The following is a 13733-nucleotide window of genomic DNA, read 5'->3' as shown; positions in this document are numbered from 1 at the left end:
CGCTGAAACGCCTCTGCGACCCGAAATTACGACCCTCTGTAGGACGGAGATAGGAATAAATAGAGAATAGGCCTTATCCTCTTGATTAGAAACTACGAGTACAGTAATGAGAACAGTGGTGATCCCTAGCGTCACGTCTTGAACTGGCATATTGAAGAGACACAATTAATGAATTAAACAAAAAAAAAATTAAAAAAAATTTTTTTGAAGAGACAACCACCATTTTGGCCGAGTGATAGTTTGTGAATATCTGCTGGGCCTTGAGGCATTTGCTGATAGCTTTGAGTTTCATGATGAGCTAGATTTGGGCAATAACCGAATGGCTAGAACACTATGATGGGATGGCGGAGTGAGGCGCTGAGATTGTTACATCGTTCGGATTACCATATCAATCATTATATGAGGATTTCGTGCGTGTCTTGGGGATTCCATTTCCTTTTTCGAGTCGACTAAAAGTATCATACAATATCTCTATTGTCTCTTATCTTATTTCGAATATGTCGTGATTTTTCACCTAACTCTGAGGATCGTAGGCAAGCCTAGCCGCAGACGGATGCCAGAAGGGGATTAATGTACTACATGTAGTATGGCATGTATTATGGTGAAAGGACAGGCCATCATCGTCATCACCGGGAGCATCATCGGCGTTACCACCAATTCTTCAAGGCCATGTCTGTTCAGCACCGTGCGATATTATCAGCTTCTGTCCTACTACTTTCTCTGCCCTCCCCGTTCGATTCACTTCAACTTCAACATGTTTTCAGTCGCAAACAAACCCCCCTTTGTCTAACTAGCTACATCATGACAGCTACTAATTGAGACAGGTCCACCGCTTACAGTTGACGATTCTCTACCTCCAGCTCCTCATATCAGGGGTAAATAGCGCGACCTTTTGTCCTAGACCTCATGGCCAGTCAAACATTCAGGCCGGACGTATTGAGGGCCATAAACAGTCTTACTGCCTTATCATTACGAGCTGCATCCTGGAAGAAAGAAAGGTGACACCCAGTCAAAGATAAACTAAAGACGGTAAGTGAAGTAGTAGTATTCTAAACATCTCCCAGCAGCCAGGTCAAAACCCACCACAGCCAACCAGTCGCCTCTTGGCACGGTGAAGCTAGAAGCTTAAACCTCGTCGTCCAGAAGAAAACTTTACGCTCGGGGCAACTCAATGGCTTCCAGCTAGACCACGTTTCCCAGCCCGCTGTCAAAGCGAAACAGTTGTGTTGAGTTGAGTTGAGTTCAGTTCTGCTGGTCCGCTTGGTTTAAGGGCGGCTACCCTAGCGACAGAGTTACGTATGCACGTGCGTGCGTGCGAGAAGCACTCCGCATTGACGCTTCTCCTTCTTCTTCTCGGAGAATAAAATAAGATCCGAGGAGGTCAGTGTGCCAATGTCAAACTTGTGGAAATCAACCCCCAATTCAGATAAAGTTTGTGTCTCCCCCCCACCACCCCCCAACCTCACACACCCCGGGAAATCAGTGTTAATACTTTACTCCCGATCGCGGTGATTCTGCAGGTACTTGGTGCTAGGACGAACCGGAGATTAGTCGGGGAAAATCACCATAAAATGTATTGCTAGGGGAGGATGGGGCGCCGAGAAACATATCATACTTACTTACTCTCATCTCGAACATTGCCAACATCAACGAATCATCGGATGAACTTACCGGCCCGCACATTGACCCTCATTGCAGTATGTACATACCAGTACCTACCACCCCTTGACTCACGTCACAGCCACTCACTCGTCTTTTCCTCCATGGCCGTCTTTTGTCCCCACCCACCCCCTAATCACCACGCCCACCAAGACCCTCTACCCGCTCATGGGTATTCCAAATATCGGGATAGGTGAGTTTGCCCCAATCATTGAATTATAATCGGAGGCGGCGGGGTGGGAGTTGAAAGGTCGGTCGGGTATTTTACCGCAACATATGCACGCCACCGGTGTTTCTACCGTACCGCAGTGCGTGTGGTGGTGGTGGTGGATATACCCGATCGAACCAGCGCAGCGTGATCTCCTTAAGCGATCGATGGGAATGAAAGTGACAGTTCAGCACAGAGCTGCTGTTGATCTTCTTTCCTCTAGCTTTTACCCTTTAAAACTGATTATAGTACTGGGGTTCACGGCTAGCATCATGATGATGTGGTGGGATAAGCAGCAACATCACGAGCATCTGGATATTCAAACAAATTTTTATTTTCTTCCTTTATCGTGATTCCTAAACCTGGGGGTCTGGGGTAAAATAAACCATTCTATACCTGCTCCACATCGTAAAGGAAATCACATTTGGTTTCAGGCCGTCACAAATTCTAAAGTTGTTTGCCACCCGCTGGGCTGAGCTGGCTGGCTGGCTGAGTTGAACTGCGAGAGTCCAACAGACGACAGACATACGCACGCCCGCATAACGGCGGAACGCACCACTTTGACCTTCTCTCTCCTCCCTTTGACCTCACGGATGAGGAGCTGGCCAAAGATTCATCATGCGGGCCTCGCATCTAAAACCCGGTTTAACTTACCGGTACGGCGGTTGTTTCGGGGGGAGGGCGCGGGACAGGGCGGATATCAAGACAAATCCGAGCACGGCCGAAAGCGAGTGATAATCCATGCATGTGTCTGTCCTTCTTTGGCACATGAGCCTCACAAACGGAAAATACCTCCCGAAACAGTCTGTGAAAGGCAGGGTGACCGACATAATTGTTCACCCGCAGATAACGATGAGATCGATTGATTGATTTGAAACGCTTACTGATAGACACTTGACCAGCTGGGGCCGGGGCTGGCGTTTGCTTTTTTTTTTCTTTCCATGAGGAACTGAGTCAAAACAGAAGGCAGATTAATAATTGATGGGCCATGGGATGAACTAGAGGAGAATATCTGGCCGGGCCAGCAAAACTCCCCCCAAATGGGACCGCCGGTATCAGTAATTATTGCCATGATTGCCGAGCAGGAGCTCGGATATCAGGTGCGTGCTTTCTAAGACGCATATCTAGATCCTTTATCTAACTGATTGTCAAAATTTGGGCCATCGATGTTCCTAGCTATGTATCCTCCTGTTCCCCAGCTGCGCCCCCGCGCGCGCACGTATGTACCAAGCTACAAGCTACAATAATCAACAGCCCTTCCACGTGCCAAACCGTCCCTCCCGTAACCCTTGCGTCGGGGCGGGTAAGCTTCTCCACTCAAAAAAAGAAACAATCCTTCTAGATTCCCGTCAAACATACATACATACATACCCGGCGTGTGGGTAAGGGTAGGGTACGGTTACAAATAAGATAGCATCGGAAACAAGAGGGAAACAATAGCAAAATGCGTTTCATGTAGTTTATTTTATCAGTCCCGGAGATCTGTTTCCCACCCCCAAGAGATCGAAGCTTTCATTAACCACCACCCCCCGGCAAAAACCATAAATAACTGCGATCTAGGACTTCGATGGAGAGAGGTGTGCATGCACGTTAATTCTCCCAGTGCAGACAGCATCATCAACTTCACTACCACCCGCCCCCCCCCCAATTCTACCTGTCCTAACCGTGAGTTGGGGTGATTGACATGTGTGATCGTGTGATTGCGTGTGAGCGAGTGAGTGAGTGTGCAGGTACTCTAGGTACATGCGTATGTAGGTAATCAATCTGAAATATGTACACTACTATACTGATTGACTCGACTCAAGCAGCAGCGCAGCTGGTTGACGTGAGATCTGGAAAATTTGTGATCGCAATGTTATAGCCATATCTATTTCGAAGTAGCCGCGCTCGCCGTATGTAGGTACTATACGTCTCTCTGCTAGCTTCTGATGCTGTACGTGCGCACGAAGGCAGGCAGTGGTTCGTGATGCGTGGGGGTTCAGTAATCCGAGGACTACTATATTGTAGATATCTATCTTTAGTAGTTGGACAGACGTGACAGTTAATTCAATCTGCCCTACGCAACACACCTACTCACTCCGACCGGGCCGACCTGGGTAGTGCTCTAGCTAGCTCTAGTTTTGGTTTAGATACCCGCAAACTTACTTCACTCTGACACTGCTTTTGCGAAAGTCAAGACCTCAAAAAAAATAAAACCTGTGCGACACGGGGGGAGTGGAGTTGTGGATAGGATAACAGGCAGTTACAGGGCCGTTTGACGCCGGCGAGCACACGGCGGAATCGGGCAGATGCCTCTGGATCGGACGTTGCCCGCTCGGATATCGTCGAGAATGTTCGTCCTTTTTTCTTCTCCCTGGGTTGAGAGGTTGAGCTGGCCTGTTTGGTAGAGCTAGCTGGGTAGGTATGTTATCTTTTGCAGTCCATGTATGTACCTAGCTAACTAGGTACTCTGGGTACATTATCTTCGAGCAAGGAGTTTCGAGTAGAGCAGAGATAAGGAGAAGAAGGAAAAATTTCAAGAGATTAACAATGCGAAGATCCGATCTCGCTTGCTTCCGCCCCGGTACGGCATCCTCCTTCTACGGCTCCTTCCCCCCCCATGTCCCCCCCCATGTGCGAGGGAGACATACGGGTACCTCACGCGCGCATCGGCCGATATGGCAGGACACTGAGATGGTCCCGATATGTGTTTGAACCCCCCCCCCCCCTCTTTCCTTGCCTGCGTTGGGTCTGAACAGAACAGAACGGGGGAAAAAAATTGGAGAGTGTTTAATTACGATGACCGGTATGGGTATGGGTATGCAACTTTATCTGCGCTGTGCGGGAGGGCGGGCCGGATTGGACTTCCGCCTGGGAGGGTCTCGGGTCTGGCCAGTGCTGTGTCGATGGGGATCGGACCGGCGGGGAGGGAGGGAGTGGAGAGTTTGGCGGGTTTTGTTTCAATTTCAATTTTGGGGCGATGCGATGGAAGATGGCGAGTGGGGGATGCGATGGGGGTTGGAGATGGGTGCGGGAAGGGTAGTGTAGTAGTGGATGGGGGAGAGAGAGTGGAGCTAGAGATCTGAGAGTGGATGATAGTTGGTGATTCGGCGTTGAAACGAGGCATCGAGTGATATCGCGATATTATCGGGTCACAGCTAGCTAGATGTCCTCCTCCTACTAGCTACCCACTCACCACCTAGCTCTCCGTACTCTAAATTCCCAGACCCTCCAGCTAGCAGCTAGCTAGCTCACACAGCATCATCATCACACAAAACCACAAACCACAAATTAAACCGCCGAACCCAATCCAGACCATAAACCGCCAGACCATTTAAACCAAACCAAATAAAAACCGCCGAACCCCAAACGTCAACCACTACTGGCACCACCAACACTAGCACTAGCTCATTTTGTTTTGTTTCTTTTTCCTCCTAAGTAAGATCTTTTCCATTTTCAAATTAACCCCAGCCAGCCAACTGTAGGTACATACTAGCCAGCTGGGTAACTAGCCCATCTCCCCCCCCCACCAACCTTCCGCGCACAAGGCGGCGGCCCAGATCCAGATCCGCATGCTGCGTCGAAATCAGTGAGGCAATATCTCTGTCGTGTGCGATCAGACATTACACAAAGCCCTGTTTCACAATTTTCTTTTTTTTCCAAGTTCGTTATTAATTTTTTTTTTTTTTTCGGAATGCCACGAGGGATAGGGCAAGGCAATCAAGCAAGAGTAGAAGAAAACGGATAGAGTGGAGAGAATAGGAAGGATCTGTACAACTCAAAAGTTCCAAAATGCAGGTTGGAGTGGAAATTACCATCACTCACGTATGAAGCACCGTCAAGGTTAGGTCAGCATTATCATTTTACGGCTCACAAGCAAGTAAGGAAAGGGGAGAAAAAAACTAAATAAAACCTGGAAAAGACAGACACATATGTAGAAAAAGCTATTTTTGTTGGCTTCTGTAGATCTGGGGTTACATTTTTCCAGCAGGTTACAGGTTGATTAGGGTTACACTTGTAGTACCTACATACGTTTTGGTTGACAGACAGAATAGAGCTTCTTAACCCCCGTCGCCGTTCCCCCGGGGGACCCACTATTATGGGTTGCAAAAATCAGGTTTTTTCAATGTGTGTTCGTCCGAAGAAAGATGAAAGATGGTTTCGTGGGACACAGCAAGTCCTCTCTCTCTCTCTCGGCCAGTGTCTAACTACATGTATTACTACGATACCTACAGGGATGGGGCTCCTAATAGTAGGAAGAGTTAAACCCAGTTAGTTAGGTGTAGTTAGCTCATGGCCAGTGCTGAGCTAGTCTGCCTTTGGGGCCCATGAGAGATATTTCCCTCTCACTCACAGATATCATCAATGCACGTTTACCAATTATGACGTCCATCAAGTTTCCCTCTTTCCCATCAGCGGTTTCATCAGCAATTTCATCACGACCCACAGCAATAACAACAACAACTACCACATCCCTAACCCTTCCTGCCCAGAACCAAGAAAATTCCCCCAGAGTAGCACAGGCCCGAACTGAACCAACCTGCTTGCCTTGAGCTGATTACTTCATTCCACAGCATATGTTTGATGTAGATTAAACTACCTACGTAGCTGTGGAGAAAGAAAAAAAAAAAATAGATATTTTGAGAAACACTTTGATGTCAGTGAGCAGTGATGCGGGGGACGTCGTCGACGCCATATGCGGTGGTGTCTCCTGGGTCCCAGTGACAATGACAAGACAAGCGATCCAGTGTCAAGCGACCCAAGCGAGAGAAGCTCGGTCCGTCCCATACTCCATAATCCCCTAGCCCCACAAACCACCACCTCCACCACCGCCGCCGCTAGGGAAAAAAAAAACTAGATCCCAAATTTAGCACCCCGAAAACCAATTTATCGACCTGCATAAGTTTAAATTATGCGAAACGGATATTACTCCCCCATCTTGATTTGATTCTCTCCCCGGCCAGGGTCCTAGATGACAAACTACCCCACAGTCTCGATAAATGGGGACAGAATTGGTTTGGTTGCATTTCATTTTACTCTGCAACTCCCGGTCAAGGGTCCCGTGCTGAAATGGAGTCGAGTATGGTAGAGATATCAAAGAGGACTGGTGATAATATCCTGTGAATCTACTCTGGACCCTCGTTTGGGACCCGAGCATCCTTCTGTTTGTCCTACCTGGACCCTGCCCTGAATCCACCGACTGCCGTACGTCGGGCGCGGTACATACACAGACTCATACTCCTATGTACCCTAGAGTCTACGGGCAATTACTCATAATATCTTCGGTACCTACTGGAAATGGCACAATCTGCAGTCCAGAATAGAACCAGCATCCTGGACTCATGTTCATAACCGAGCTTCTCAAGAAAGCATTGTTTACGTAGTCAATGTAACTGACAAAAGAATCAAGTACCCCGAGAAGGAATAGGATGAGGAGCTCGACATCAGGAATACCTAGAGGGGGAGAAGAATTCCGGGCAGGTACATACCTACATACACACATAAAGTGCACTACTCAGTTACATAGTGGCGGGTAGAGAGTTTTGGCCAATCATAAATCTCCGGGTACGGGATTTTGGTGATTTTGCGTCCAAAGCCATCAGTCCGCCCAGTCCGCCATAAATAATAACAGCATTCCCATGCCGAGCCTGACAGGACAACTTTACTCTATGCACGCATGAAAATCTGGGGTAATCACGCACATTGATGATTTGTCCTTTTGGATGGTGCATGCAAGCGATTGGGCGGCGTACCATGTCTCCAACTGATGAGCAGGTTCGTTGGCAGCAGGAGGAAGAGGGATGGAGCCGCATAATCGACGAGTCAGATCTGATTAACCATGCAACTAAACCCATTGTCACGTGGTTTCGCTCACATTATTCATAGATTTGAGATGTAAGGGTCCTCATATTGAAGTTGTATATACAATATAGATGTCGGGGAAAGGCTTCAAAACTGCCGTCTTGATGTAGGTCTAGATGTGTAGAATTAGTAGCTACCAGTAATTAGCCATCTGTTACCAATTACATACATATATAACTCTAGGAACGACTTACCGACAAAGAATGAAGCTCTTTCCAATATAGTAATACCTATTTTCTATGGGGCAATGTATAAAAAAGAAGACTGGCAGAAAATCAGTAGGGCAATCCAATATCAAACTCTCCATAAGTACTTACAAAGATCATGAAATACCGGGCCAATGAGAAAAGATTTCCCCGCAGTCGCATATCGCAACGGTCTTCGTCTTTAGACCCAGATGTGATACAGTTAGGAGTACCGCGGCCGACATCTGCGTACAAGATAATCGAGTATCTTGACGTACAGCCAAACCAAGTTCTAGTTTTGTGGCATATGGTTATTGGTTCAATAAAGATGAAAAGCATTCCAAGAAATATGGATAGGGCGCAAGATAGTAGAATATCGACGTACAACCAAACCAGATCCCAATTTTGCGGCGCATGGTTATTGTCTACTCCCTATGCCGGTGAAGCTGAAACCTATTCCAAGAAGTAAGGGTACGATGAGGATTATAGAAGATCTCGACGTACAGCCAAACCAGGTCCTAATACCTTGAGATTGAAGTCAAACCAGGTCCCAATTTTATAGCCTATGGTTATTGGTTACTCCCAATGAAGCCGAAGATACGCCAAGCATCGTGTCTCAATTCCGCCGTTTGCGTCGAAAATCAGCCGGTGTTACCCCATATCTCATGCTGGGAGAGCCGTTGAGGTACAGTACCAGGGTCGATGAGGTGGATGAAGGTCAAAGACGTTATTCGTTGAAGATGTTATGGGATGATGATATTGGAGGAGATTAAGAGGAAACAAATGTGATCTTCACCTCTTTTTATATACTGCCCAACTTAATATATACATATTCTCATCCCCAATTACACGTTTCTTTACTTTCTCAATTGAGAAACATACGGCCATCATGTTGTTTATAAGGCTAGGAATATATATAGGGTTAGGGTTATATATCTCGGGGGTGAACATATCTTAAGACTTCGTCGATCGCATATTTCGTTCTCAATGGCAGCCTTGTAGATGAAATTGTGTCTAAGGTTAAATTCCACTTGGGCCTGGAGCTGTGACATGGGGCGCCGGCTGGCTCTGGATCTTCCGCAAAGTACCTTTTGTGTGCAGTGTAGGCACATTTGTACATATCTGGAACGTTGTTGGTGGTTGTGTGGTTGTGTGTGTATCGATATCTGGAGCGAGCGATCCCGGGAAAGGAGATCTAGAATCTCCGATCGACGGTTAGATAGCTGGCCAGCCAGCCAGCCAGCGCCAGTCAGCCAGCTGGGCATTGGTACTGTAAATGCCTCTGTGTAGTTTACATACTTACATGGGTCGTTGGTTGTGGTGGTGGTGGAGAAACAACAACTGTGAGGCTCTCAGATTTTCTTTTCTTTTTAGCAGGGGGTGGTGGTGGAGGGAGTGCTGTTGTGTTGGCTGTGTGAAGGAGTAGGGAGGGTTGTTTCACGTTTTTGTGCGAAGGGGATGGGATGCGCAGGTAGGCAGGGAGGAAAGCAAAAAAAGGTACCCGCATCAATTGCACTGGATGTGGGTATCCATATCGAGAGAGTCAAGCATGCACAGTTGCAATTGCCAGTTCAGTGGTCAGGCGCGAGTACCAGGAGGTTAGAGAACTCTATTTCACGATACTTATCCTACTCTACACGCATCTTCCTCTCTTAGTCGCACCATGCACGTGCCACAATCCAATGGTCCACGACCCTCTCACTAAATCAATCATGTATGCATTGCGCCGACAGCTGACCCTTCTCTGGTCGACATTGATATATTATCCCTTGGACGGATGAAAGTTGTCAAATTCGCGACCTGGACCGTGCACCACTTAGTAAGGGAATTATCTTGCTTTTTACGGTTGGCAATAACAACAGAGCCAATCAAGAATTTCGAACAATTGCCATATTAAGCTAGTGATAGCTGAAAGAGTGTGGTCGCGAATTTGACAACTTTCATCCGTCCAAGGGATACTCTGCAATGCAACCGGGGGGTATCCTGCGTGTGGTGCTGATAAGCGACGACGACGAAGACAAGAGCACAAACCCACGATGGAGGAGATATTTACTCGTAGTTTTTTGACGTTTCCGGACGCGACCACTATTGCATGCCATACAAAAGATAGCCTTGGCGGGTTTTTTCTGTGTATGCAATAGCAGTTGCGTCCGGAAACGCTGTGAAATTACGAGTATTCAATTGCAATTAATTCCGTGAGGGGAGGAAGTAACCAGGTCTAATGTACGTGTGTAGATCTGGCTAAGTAGGATAGAGTGGTGTAGAGGGGGGGAACTATCTCCGGGAGGGCCCGCAGCTACACACGATGGATGCGATAGACGACGATAAGTAGAGTACGGCGAGGTTTTACGTAGTAGCAGGTGGGGCAGGAATTGGGGTTTAGCGTTAATTTTTCTGTAGCGCAGGTCTCACGATAATTCCAGAGCGAGTGGGTTTTTTTTGTTTCCCAGCCTTAGAAAGCGGGTCTGGTTCTGGTGTTGCCAATTTCCAGTTTCCAATTTCCATCTCAGCGTAGACCTTGAGGAGACTCGCAATGTGGTCTTTTGCGTTGCTTTTTCTGATGCTGCTGCTCGCATTTTTCTTTTTCCTTATTGCGTTCCTTTTTTTGCTTTTGGGCGGACATGCGGAGCCGAGAATTGAGTTATTCACTCACTGACTGACTGACTGACCAGCGTACAGCATGCAGCCGAAAGACTGATAGATTGATAGACAGACATACAGACAGACATAGAGTAACAGACATCCGATGATCCTTATGGTTAGAGGTGAGTATCGGTATGCCATGTACCGCAGAAGTCGAGTCAGTCCTCAACGCTCTTTTGGTTCGCCTGATGCGGCGCGTATGCTGTCTCTGCTCGTCTATGATTTACTCCACCACAACTAACTAGCGCTTGGGTCCCCGCTAACACTCGCTCGCTCGCTCACACTCACGCACTCGCTCACTCACTCACGCAAATCAACCACTAGCGCCCCCTAAATAAAGTTTGCCGCTAGTTACTGCCCGCCATCTCGTCGCTTAGCGATCCGCTACATGATTGATCTAATATTGCTAGTTAAATCCGTACCTACATTCCAACTGAACCCTCGAGCCTCAGGACCTCCTAAGTAAAGTAGATACATGTAGATATATACTCCAGAGATCTATTTTCAATATCGCCCGATTTGACACCCCGTATTCACCTCCTGATGTTCCGCGTACCCGGAACATCAGCCAGCGTGCTCGTGAGGCTGGGGCGGAGTCTTGTCAGACTTCAGTCAGTGTCAGTGGACCTTGCATATGTATGCTGCTCTCGATAACGACACGACGGATAAGGAATTCGGGTCCCCCCCCCTAGGCCCTCCTCATACGTTTCCCATGCCCTACAATCAGCATAGCCAGTGCAAACGGTAGTCGCTGTATCCGCGAGAAAACACCGTGATTAGTATTTGGCTGAGTTGACTCGTAGATTTTGAGTTTTGAGCGGATCAGAACAGTCCCGTATAGGATATATTACTTACATGTACATACGGTACCGGCGCAGTAGTCTACCAGTACTGTACGGTACGTACGTGCTCTGCTGCACAGAACACGCAATAGAGCGCAAGTAAGCTTGGAAAGCAGCAGTAGCACAGAATAGTTCAATTGCTTTTATTAATATTAGCTAACCAGGCCACCGCGTTACGTACTTTCCGGGGCGGGGTAGCTGGTAGGGCGCTGTTCGTATTCGAATTATTAACAATCACCAAGAGCCAGCGCAGCTCCGAGTGACAATTAATGGACGCACAACCACTTATACTAGTACTACCGGTCAAGATGTACCCAGCACAAGTAATAGTAGATAGAGTACCATACCTACATGTTGACAATAGAGTAGAGCAGGTGTAGAAGGTACATGTAGGTACCAGCTCTAGACCACTATACCTACCTGGGTAATGTTACTCGCTCCCCTCCACTACTTACTCAGGAACCAGAGACGAGGCTGACATTCCAAATACACCGGGTTGTGGTGCTTACATACCAACCCCCCTAGCTTCCCCTTCCCTCCCTCCCCAGAGTGTCTCTAGAGTATTAGTAGCCTCGTGCAGCATCGCATCGAAGGGGGTCCAGGAATAACAACAAGCAGCAGTGCTGCACAGAACCCCCGATGGAAGCTTCCACAGACATTCCGTACATAGCCGGGGATGTACAGTGTGAGTACGCTGCCCTGCATTCACCATTGTGAGGCTCCCCTGTGTATTGTGTGTGCGAACTACTCTACTCTGCTAGTACTGTGCTAGGTCAACCAAGTCACGCTACATGTTCTGTAGGTAGCCGTCGTGGTCGTTTCGACATCCCCCATTGAGGGATAAATAGATAGATGGGATGGAGGGGCCATCGTGGGAAAGCATAGAGAACTAGAATTAGGGCAGGCCGGCGCCAACAACAGCAGTAGCAACAGCAGCAGGAGGAGCCTGGAGGAGTCAGTGGCAGCAGCCATGTCGCGATTGTAATTGTTGGGGATTGGGGCGTGTGATCTAGAGTCAAGTTTAGCAGAACAGAGCTAACTGATATGCAGTGAGTGAACGAGTGTGTTCGCTCGGCCAGCAGAGCAATTGCGCAACGAACGAAGGATTTTTTCTTTTCTTCTTCCTTCCTTTTTTCCTTTCACGATAGCGGCGGTGGCGCTCTAGGTACTCTTTGCTCTACTCTAGTTATTCCTTCTTCTCTGGGCCCTGTGCTGCATGCATATGCTATGATCCTTCCCCTTTAGCTTTGTAGACAGCCCATGTTTATCAGAGTGCCGTTGTTGTTGTGTGGGCTGTTGTTTCCCCAGCTAGCTAGGCCTTCCACCTCTACTAGTGCCGGCCGTTGGAATTGGGATCATCGTTACTGTCTGGACCGTGGGCGGACCAGGATTTGTTTTCAACGCGCCCTCCGTCCAGTGTCCAGACTCTCACTCTACTCGGGGGAACTATGATACGCGCGCGGTGGCCGGATTAACTTAATTTTCCAGGCCTGAGTAAGTATTTAGCAATGTCTCGTCTAATGGCTAGCTGCTAGCGAGCTAGCTGCACATACTATCACTCTAGAATTAGAGTAATATGAAAGGTTTTTTTCTCTCCATTCCTCCCGCCTCCGGTAGAGTAAGAGTAGAGCAAGACAAGACAGAGTAGAGTAGGTACTGTATGTCCGCAGCCGCGCGCGCGGCGCCGGCGCCGCATCAACCTCCCCAACTACAGCATAATCGCGAATTCCGGAAACCCCATGACGGGGTCTTTGTCAATTCCGAATCCCCATGGTGCAGGGTTAGGAGGAGGCGGAGAAACGGTGATGTGCAATTCTGGTGGATGATGAGGAGAGTGAGGTTTGCGCGAGCCTGCCTGCAGCAAATAGATAAGTTCTGGCAGCACATACTTACTCTGGAAACTGCTGTTGCCCGCCCTCGAGCTGGGTCGGATCAATGCCACTGTTTCCTGCCTGTATATTATAATAGGCCATGACATGACTTTCAATATTGAATCTCTTACTAGCAGGACTTATTCTGCTGCTAGTACGTAGTAGCGACATATTTCATAGTCATGAAGTTCCGTCGCAAAGCAAAAAAAAAAAAAAAATGCGGGGCGCAACATAACGGAGATCACAGGTGTTGTCTGCATGCACCTCTGCAACTCACCTCACCTCATAACAAGCTAGAGTAGACCATCCAGCCCTCGCGCGCGTCACATCCGGGATAAACTCCAAAATGACAGAATCATAAAAACGAGAGAATCGATTTTTGCATATCGCATTTTTTGTTTTCTCCCCCTACATATAACCATACATAACACCAAATAATGCATAAACCACCAAACATTAACCACCACCATCCAATACCGATAGG

The 13733-nt window shown here is 47.9% G+C and overlaps 3 protein-coding genes across 3 annotated transcripts; all 3 read right to left on the bottom strand.

Annotated features, from left to right (window-relative positions):
* Window positions 1-647: 647 nt before the first annotated feature.
* On the bottom strand, window positions 648-1647 carry H6S33_006343 (uncharacterized protein; the record flags this gene model as incomplete). Its single annotated transcript, XM_044838033.1, has 7 exons — window positions 648-673; window positions 838-850; window positions 960-1020; window positions 1084-1182; window positions 1297-1400; window positions 1498-1530; window positions 1624-1647. The coding sequence occupies 7 exons, from the start codon at window positions 1645-1647 to the stop codon at window positions 648-650; spliced, it is 360 nt and encodes a 119-aa protein (XP_044689870.1).
* Window positions 1648-7795: 6148 nt separating this feature from the next.
* H6S33_006342 (uncharacterized protein) lies at window positions 7796-8945 on the bottom strand (the record flags this gene model as incomplete). Its single annotated transcript, XM_044838032.1, has 7 exons — window positions 7796-7820; window positions 7903-7972; window positions 8026-8093; window positions 8147-8185; window positions 8279-8325; window positions 8398-8456; window positions 8843-8945. The coding sequence occupies 7 exons, from the start codon at window positions 8943-8945 to the stop codon at window positions 7796-7798; spliced, it is 411 nt and encodes a 136-aa protein (XP_044689869.1).
* Window positions 8946-13086: 4141 nt separating this feature from the next.
* Window positions 13087-13356, bottom strand: H6S33_006341 (uncharacterized protein; the record flags this gene model as incomplete). The annotated part of the gene is made up of 1 exon (XM_044838031.1): window positions 13087-13356. One exon carries the CDS (start codon window positions 13354-13356, stop codon window positions 13087-13089), a length of 270 nt encoding a protein of 89 aa, XP_044689868.1.
* Window positions 13357-13733: the final 377 nt, after the last annotated feature.

The sequence above is a fragment of the Morchella sextelata genome, assembly GCF_020137385.1.
Source record: "Morchella sextelata strain SCLS chromosome Unknown scls_20, whole genome shotgun sequence".
In the NCBI taxonomy this organism is placed as follows: domain Eukaryota; kingdom Fungi; phylum Ascomycota; class Pezizomycetes; order Pezizales; family Morchellaceae; genus Morchella; species Morchella sextelata.
Note: the sequence above shows the minus strand (reverse complement) of the source record. Positions and strands in the feature narration are given on the sequence as shown.